Source organism: Strongylocentrotus purpuratus, unplaced genomic scaffold, assembly GCF_000002235.5.
Source record: "Strongylocentrotus purpuratus isolate Spur 01 unplaced genomic scaffold, Spur_5.0 spur5_scaffold_14, whole genome shotgun sequence".
In the NCBI taxonomy this organism is placed as follows: domain Eukaryota; kingdom Metazoa; phylum Echinodermata; class Echinoidea; order Camarodonta; family Strongylocentrotidae; genus Strongylocentrotus; species Strongylocentrotus purpuratus.
In genome coordinates, this window is record NW_022145599.1 from 9481988 (window position 1) to 9491463 (window position 9476).

The window sequence follows — 9476 nt, forward strand, 5'->3', positions numbered from 1 at the left end:
CACCGCTCTGGTCAGTCATCCAAAAGAGGGGCTCCTCGTCCGATAATGGTTGCGTTCAATCGTTATACCCAGTAGCGTACGCAGGATTTTTTCAAGGGGGGGGGGGGTTGACATTTTTAAATCGGGCCAAAAAAAATCGCAACGAATCAGCCAGCCGCTGAATAAGCGGGGGGGGGGGGGGGAAGAGGATATTTTTATTATTTTTTTTTGTCCCCAAAAAATCGCAACGACTCAGCCAGCCGCTGAATAAGCGGTGGGGGGGGGGGGGGGGGGGGGGGGGGAGTCTCGAAATTTGAAAAATTGACATTTTGTTCCGTTGTAAGGGGGGTGGGTAAGGTCACTTTTTTTAGGTTAGCCATTGGCATAATTTGTTTTGGTATTTTTTTTGGTATTTAAAAAAAAAGAAAAAAACACCATAAAGGGGGGGGGGGGGTTGTTCCAAAATACACACATAAAAAAACTGAAGGGGGTTCAACCCCCCCCCCCTGCGTACGCGCCTGGTTATACCACAAGAAGTGCCGTACTCACAAGTGCCTGAAAACTACTCAAAAACAAACCATTTGTTTATCAGGATAAGGAGAATCCCATTTTCATTGATAAAATACTACCTAAGGAGATGAGAGACCTGCGCAAGAAATATGTCACATACCAGACAGAAAAGGAAGAGCACGGAAGGGCTTACACTTATATCCAGCAAGGCTCTTCTATCGCGACAAACAAACACGGACATAAGTTGAGTATGAGAAAGGCTGAAAGTTAAAGACACGTCAACAGAAAGAGACAGAACTTAAGCAACAATGAAGGAAAGAGCAAGTTGATAAAGCAACAAAAGACAATTTTGATTAAGTTCGTTCAACAAGGAGGGTTATATCAGATCATTTATTTTACTACGCAAGGCGTCGCATGAGCTATGATGAAAGAGGCTGATGTAACAACCTCATGCACACCTTTTTGTTCATTTTTTTTCTATTGTAACTGTATATGTTTTTGTTTGAAATAGTGCAACCAACATTTGATGCTTACAGGATGGATAATGGATTTGGAATTAATGACGCATAACGTACGAAGTGATACTTCAATTACCTGTCAAAGTTTTAAAAAAGGATATAATTCTATTACAAGAAAAACATTCCACCGAAAATCAGATCAAACATAATATTCAGCCATGGAACATCTATGAGCAGATGAATGTGTATATAATATTGAGAAGAACTTCGGACATTAGACTTATTGACTCGGTTAAAGATAAAGTAGGACGTTTTTTATGTATCAAAGTTGAAATATACAAGAAATATTTTGTTATAAACAATATTTATGCACCCAACAACGAAAGAGATGATGTAGAGCTTTTAATGGTTTCTATTCAATACTGCAAGAATTTGATGATGAAGGTCATACATGTATAATAGGAGGTGATTTTAATTTTATTCAGGATTTTGCAATGAATAGAGAAGGAGATGCTATGAAAACAGTTTGAAAGCATTCTTGTACCCTGGTAGTGGTAGACAGTTTGAAAGATTATTTTTGTCTTATTGATATTTGGAGAGTAAGGAACAAAACAACTAAAAGATTCATTTGGAGAAGTAACTCCAATCAAGACTAGACTTCTGGCTCATCACATTGCAAACTGACGTAGTGTAAAATGATATAGTTCCATGAGTGTTGTCTGATCATAATTATGATACATTGCACTTACGTGTTAAGAAACAGAGAATGTGGCCTTCATACTGGAAATTCAACAACAGTTTATTAAACAGTGAGGAATTTGTTGAGGCTCTTAGTGACAATGTTCCTTTATGGGTTGATGATTAGAACATGAACATGGCTACAAAATGCTGTGGGACTGGCTGAAATTTAAAATATGAGAATTTACTATCCCATATTTAAAAAAGGAAAAATGTGAAAAGGAAAAGTTGAGACAGGAGCTAGAGGAAGAGCTGAAAAAATACATGAAATTAGCGAAATGAAGCTTGGATGGGGCGGGGGGGGGGGGGGGGGGGGGGGGGGGGGGGGTAGTGAGCACTATTTATTTATTTTTTTTTTTTTGCTCCCAAAAATTTGAAAATCGCGCCGGCCGAAAAGTCGCTCAATGGGGGGAGGGGGGTAGTGAGCAAATTTTTTTTTTTTGGTCCTCATAAATTTTAAAATTTGTACCCCCCCCCCTTGAGCGCCAGGGGGGGGGGGGGGGGGCTCAACCCCCCCAAAAAGGTAAAAATCACGTGTTTTTACATGATTTTTTTTCTTAAGGGGGGGGGGGGGGGACGGGCCACCCGGCCCGGGCCCCCCTGGATCCGCCACTGGTAACATATACCAATTGTTTGATAACAATGGAGAAATTCTCCATTTTGATTTTTGGAATGAAAAAGATGTTTCAAACAAATATTTTTTACAATACATGGCAATAGTGAACTTTGTGAAAAAAGGGTGGAAATGTGAATTTGATCCCTATAGTTTATCAAATGTTTTTGAATAGAGAAAGCGAAGAGCACTCACAATTAGAGTTCTCGATAACTGAACTATATAAACTCAAGGCGAAAATAGTGTACAAGGGTTTTCTTTCTGAAGTAATAGCAAGACCAGTTTGTGAACAATTATTTTCTAGCACCTTTGATATTCAAGAGAACGATACCTTTCAAGTGCACAATTGAAGTACAAATGAGAGTTTTCCTATTCAAACTGTCACATAACATACTTTATACTAATAACAGATTGTACAAGATGAAATTAGTTGAGTCAGTGAATTGTACCTTTTGTAATTCAAGTTTAGAAACACCTGTTCATATATTTTATGACTGTGATGTTGCTTCTAAGCTTAGACAGGAATTTGTTGATAAGATTGGCAAGAAATTTAACGTTAAGTTTGAAGATCTCAGTAGGAAGAGAATGATGTTTGGATTCATTAAAGATTGGAAAGGGCCCAATATTATCTTATTAAATCATTTGCTGCTGATATATTTATATCCACAAATGGAAAAACGCAAAACCAGTTTTAAGTGGGCTAATGGATTTTATCAGTAATACGAAATACCTAGAACTTAACATTGCAAAACAGGAGAAGATTGAAGGAATGCACTATAAGAAATTGTCCCCTGTGGAAGAATTAATGTAAATCCTATGATATACACTGTAAAAAAGAAGTGTTACCCAGTATTTTCGTATTGTTTGACGTTTTTCATTTGTTTTTACCTGTTGTAATTATTGTGCAGTTATTTTATGATTATTGTTACCATGATGTATGTACGAAGTGATTAATATAAGTTGTATTAAAAGAAAGAAAAGAAATCCGGGTGGTAATTGTCTTTTATTTTTTATTTTTTATTTATTATTATTATTTTTTTTTTTTTTTGGGGGGGGGGGGGGGTTTCTGGGGGGTTATTGTCTTCGGGGGGGGGGGGGGGGGGTATTGTCTTCGGGGGGTAGTTTTCCGGGGGAAATTTCATGGGGGTTATAGTCCTTAGGGGGTAGTTTTCCGTGGGGTAATTTTCCGGGGGTGATTGTCCAGAGGGTAATTGTCCTGATACGCCTGAAACCCTTTCCTGCACTCACTGCCCCGATGGAAAAAACTGAAAACACTGGGTGGTAGTTTGAACCTTTGACTGGTGTTTTGTCAGTAATACCGATCTCATCACATGGCAACTTCTCGTCTAGATTCAATGACATTCTGACTTGCAATTCATGCCATTGTCAATCCATGTTTGAATAAATCAGCGGTAAACACTCGTGCGTGAATTTACTAATCCTTGTTTTATAATATTGTTTTCAGTTGTGGCTCGTTCCGATCCCGGGGGGGGGGGGGGGTACTCACGTATATTGGGTATACGGGGATGTGCCGCTCGGAAGGGTGACTTTTTCAGGAAAGATCCTTAGACATGGGTCCCTTTTTTCATTTATTCCTTTCCCCTCTTTTCTCCCTCATTTTCTCCGGGATTTTGGGATTTTCTCCTACATTGCAAATGCCTAAATCTCTCCCATCTCTAAATAAATGAATCCTTCGGCTGATTGCATTTCCAGTGTACGAGGTGTACGCACTGACCTCTAAGTCAGTAGCTCGTAAACTCAACTAGATCCCGGGGTACCACATATATCACGACCCCATGGGCTCTATACCGGGTACTCATATGGCATAATGCGCGCTAGGTATGGTATCCGCCCGTATAGGGGTCGTACCCCCGGAAACTTGTAGCGCTTTGCACGCTGAAAATGATATGATCATCAGCTGTACCCTGCGTACCCTCTGTCCAGCAGCCGGGCAGCAGCGGGGCTCAAGCAGGGAGCTATATAGCCAATGCTTGAGAGCTCGTGTACGGGTACGTTAATTAAAACAGGAAAAGTCCTTCAATTAGAACAGATGCTAGAGGTGCTAGCACAGTATAATTATGTTGCATGGTGTTTTCATCTTTATGTGTGTAAACTACTTGTAAACTACATGTTGTATGGTACAGTTCGTCGCTGTTTTCACGAAGTGACGGTAGTGAAAAATAATTGCATTCACTTTGCGTGACGATTTTCCTCAGTACTGTCACTTCGTGAAAATAGGGACGAGTTTACTAATAAACAATTTTATCGAGAAACTGCAAAATTTTTGGCCATTGTATTAATACACACATAGGTGCATTACTATCCTGGCTGTGTATTAAAAGCTGTGCTATTGATTCTCAACATTTCAAACACCACTGTATAAAACTCAACTAATTTCACTAAAAATCTATACTTTAGTGACAATCGATAAGATCTAAATAGCAGTAAAATACATTTTTTCAACTTTCCGATGTTAGAAAGAATAATTAAAAAGATCAAATTGTGAGTCCACTGTCGAACTTGCCGATCAGCCGCATCGGCATTATTGTGTGCATCTCTGTGTTACGAGTGTATTGACTATTCATGTATTCAAATGCTGCCTATTAACGCGTAGTGCAGTGCTAAAGGTCAATATGCATTAGCGTTGACTCTTCATATGCTTTGCTGGAGTGTATTATTACAGCTTAAAAAATGTAATATTTGACGTTTGAAATCCTTAGACATGGGTCCATTTTTCACAAAAAATGCTTAGACATGGGTACCTATTTCAGCAAAAGGACCCTTGGATGTGGGTATGGGTTCGGAGGTCTCAGCCGCACACCCCCGTCCGACTATAATCTGAGTACCCCCCCCCCGGGGTTCCGATCTGACGTCGAATTTAGAGATCTCCGGAATTATTGCTTTAAAATTATTGATCTAAATAGATTTGTGTAGAATATAAGAAAATTACTGATAAAAATAATAACGTTCCTAAAATTCTTTAGGGAGATACTATAAGTTATAAACCCCACACACTCTTGCAAGCACCAATGATTCTTCAAGCCCTTGTGAAAAGTGGAAGAGAGAAATACATTAGAACATTTCAAATGAGATCTCCTTCACAAATGCCTACGACAAGCTGCTAAATGACCAGACACCACAATGAAGTGAAGGTGGAAGAGACGTTGTAGACCCGTCTTATAAAGAGTTGCGATTGATCCAAATCAATCGCAAGTTTGCAGTACTACCCTGTCTCTTATGTACATAGTTGCTAAGGATATTAACTCTTTATAAGACAGGGTTCAGGTAGCAGTAGCAAATATGTTATTTCGTAATGAAAAATACACCCACCAGACAAGATGTTTGCAAGCAAGCTAGCCGCATACTCGGATATGGTGTAATTCTGCTTCCTGGATATGAGGTGACGGGCCGGATGCCTATTAGATGCGTTCAAAAAAATGAGGGGAGCTTGACACCATCCCACCGCATCTTACGGTTATGGGTGAGGGGATGCGAGTGCATGTTCTGATTCCAACTTTCAAGTATATAGTTTTTAGAGAGTGATACCAGTCTATCATTTGAATCCAGGTCTGTTATTATCTTACACATAGCTGGTTAATTGATTGCGCCAAAATACCTATCTCTGCATATTTAAAGAATTATGAAAACTGCTGACTTGGAACTTTCTTTAAAAAATGTCCATACATATGGTTTATATTATATCTAAATTCGAAGTTCATTTCTTTTCTAACACAAAAAGTTATAGCGCTCTAAAGTTGACACTTTGATATGAGCTAAAATGACAATTTTAGTTACTAAGGGCTTTTATCTCCTTTTAGCTACGGTAACATAGTGAGATGAAAAATAGAATATATCGCGAGTAGATGCTATCATCAAGCAGATGGCATTTTTGATAGGTAGTGTGATGTCAGATGATGCAGTTTCATCATATTTTAAAGATATCTCTCCCTTAATCCTTTATGCATGGGTGTTTTTTGAATATTTTATTACTATTGCATGTTGATAGATTTCATTCAAATTTCATCTATGCTCGTTTCTTTCTTTATAATTATTTGTACAGGGCCCCTCCTGGTAAGTATTGCTTTCTTAGTGGTCCTTCCAATGTATATTTTTGTTAGTATTCATTATGTAAATATTGTGTTTTTATTGGAAGAAAAAAAAAATGAAAATGAAAAAAATATATATATATTGAATAAGGCACCGTTATTATTGGGGGCAGAGACCGGTTGTGCTCCCCCCAATCTGCCAGTGTGATAATGATAATGATGTTATTCGGGAAATTGACAATTATAAAAATAATTTTTATAATTGTCAATTTCCCGAATAACATGACGGCATGTGATTGCGCAACCGTTCACATAGTCATCGCGTGAGAATTATGGCATTGCGAAATACATGCTCATGTATCAGAATGAGTCACTTGCGATTATACAGGGCGTTTCAATAAAAAGTTGACCCAACTGTGGTAGCTCCTATTTGAAAATTCATAACCAATATGACTTTGGAATTGCTTTCTTGATGAAGAGTAACTAATTTCTTTCCAATGATACCCTATTCATAATAATTTCTGCCACGGGTGAATGAGCACTAGGGTCTTTAACAAATGTTGTCAAAATCGCCTTGTTCCAAGTTTTGGCTTTAGGGGTAATATTGGTCAGGCCATATGCATGCGCTTCTTTGGTCTTAAATTATTTTAAAAGTTAAATTGTGCCTTGTGCTTCATTGTTTAAAATGAGGCAATGTAACTAGGTTTTCACAGAACCTTGTTGGTATCGACAGGATAACCTTTAATTATTTTAAACAGCCTATATAATAACTTCTCGTCTCATGATATATCCAAGTTCTCTCTGCTCACCTGTCCACTGCGCCATTTCACATGCGTAAGGAGCATAATGTGTTTATCTCGAATAACAATCGAAAACTCAAAGGTTACTGGACCCAAATGCAAAAAAGAAGATTTATGATGATAAATATCAAAGAAATTGACAACAGACTTTTATTTTTTAAAAGGTAACATCCCTGATAAACTGATATCCATTTTGTATCACTCAATGAGAAGCTTACGGATAAAGGAATAAAGGAACATTTGTTTTGGAATGAGATAACATACATAATGGATTTTGACCCACAATCATTGCTTCAGCCCAAATTAGGTACAAGAGGATTTTGACAATACTTTTGGAAAAGCCTGCTGTCCGGTCACTCTTGGCAGCCTAATTATGAAAATGGTATAATTAGACATGGGATTAGTTCTTCTTTAAAATAAATTTAAGGTGACACAGGTTATAACTTTTTAATAAGAAGCTACCAATATTGGCTAACATTTTTTTGATACACTCTGTATTACCGGAAGTTCATTGTATTGCTAAATGTACATGGCTATATGTTCACGGTCACATTAAATAAAGTCGTCTGTTTAGAGCCAGAAGGGCATTAATTCTTTCTTTTTTTTCGGGGAGAGGGGATGGGTACAGAGATAGATACTGGAATCATCTCGTAGATCTCATTCTGCTCTTTCTAACGCATTAGATAAAACTCTATGTAGTTTTTGGATTAATTGCAATGTTTTCCAATCTACAATCAAATGTTAGGCTACCCGGTCAGACAAAACAAACTGAATCGAAATTGGTTGCCGAGTAGTGGAGCATTTTATATATGTTTTAAAGGTGATATTTAAAAAGAAGGTGAACGAAATTGGTTGACGAGTAGTGGAGCATTTTTTTAATATATTTTTTAAAAATGTTGAACGACATTGATTGGAAGAAAAAAAAAACATTACTTCATTTTTTCATCGTCAGTTGGAATATTTACACGAAACTTTTTTAAAAATTGTAATAAAGGCTATGTGTTAACAAATATTTGAGACAGTAAGAATCACACCCAGGAACTCTTCATAACGTACTTACGGTTAGTTCACATGTCTTGTAGGAGTGCTTTTGAGAGTCAATTAAGTGTTAATTGCAATTATTATTAACAAACATGTTATATTATTTTATGTAGTTAAGAACAGCACTTAGTTGTAGCACTGGCAGCAAGTGGCCCAGAGCAATATTCGCATGTACCTTACAATCCCAAAGGCATATTACAGTCTCATAAATTATTGAAAGTAAAATAAAGCTTACCATTTTGTTTGAAGAAATGAACGCTAGTGAAGAATATTGCACATTTATCGATCAAACTGGTTCATCTTTACCAACTTCACGGCCAAACACTCCAACAGGAAGCTTTGTTTTATTCTACGTTGGGCAAACATGAAGCGCGATGCAGGTGGCAATCATGACCATGAAATGAAAAGCATCCATGGTTACTTTGAAGACCTCGTCGAGTATTTACAAGAAACTAAATGACTACATAACGGTGATGCGCGGGCTGTGATATCGTCCCGTCTTTTCGTATTGGGGGTCTCGGGAATCTCTCAAAAAGTCCATGTAAGACTAGATCACCGAATTAAATGTCCGAGTTCGCCGGATAAGGCATAGCACATGCGCAGATACATGCAATAACATGTAGTGCATGCATGCATATACAGAGACAGCCCCGGTCCCATTTCATATTCAAAACTTCATTCGATTACAATTGATCTAATCGAAATAATATATACTTTCCCGAACAGTATGACAAATATAATATACAATATGTAAAGCCTTGAGCAGAGCCAAGATCTGTCAGTTTGTGGCTGTGTCAGGAGCGGCTAAAGTCTTAGCGTACTTGTATTCTCATATTTCAGACTCTGTTACGCACAACGACTGAAAAGGGTTTGTTCCTGAAACAAGGGGAATTGGTTAGGGGAGGGGGTGATGTGACAACTGTCGGCCTGTGTTGAAAGCATGGGAAGTGAAGTGTGCTGGAGCAGGGTTGGAGGGTTGTGTAATTTCAGCCGTGCTCCCTGCATTCCATTCATTTACCCCCCCCCCACCCACCGCCCCCGGCTTTAGAAAAGCCTGTACATCAACAGGATTTTGTTGTTGCATTCATTTGTCTTTTCTTCCTCACTTTTTTGTTTAGATTAAAGAATAGTTCAGCCGGCAAAACTCCTATATGTTATATCCTTGTTATAATATATTACTCGCTTCCCCCTTCCAATCACCCCCCCCCCCAAAAAAAAAGCCTTTCATCGCTAAAGCTCACACATAACTCTGACAGAGGCGGCTGACGAGCAAAGGGAGCCCTTTCTTGGA

General features: G+C 38.2%; 1 protein-coding gene across 1 annotated transcript in view; it reads right to left on the reverse strand.

Annotated features, from left to right (window-relative positions):
- LOC105444520 (sacsin-like) overlaps positions 1–8832 on the reverse strand; it is a 34641-nt gene extending 25809 nt beyond the window's left edge. Inside the window, exon 1 of the mRNA XM_030984985.1 lies at positions 8421–8832. Coding sequence (XP_030840845.1) covers positions 8421–8423 — 3 coding nt within the window. The 5' untranslated portion in view covers positions 8424–8832. The remainder of the gene's footprint in view (positions 1–8420) is intronic.
- Positions 8833–9476: the final 644 nt, after the last annotated feature.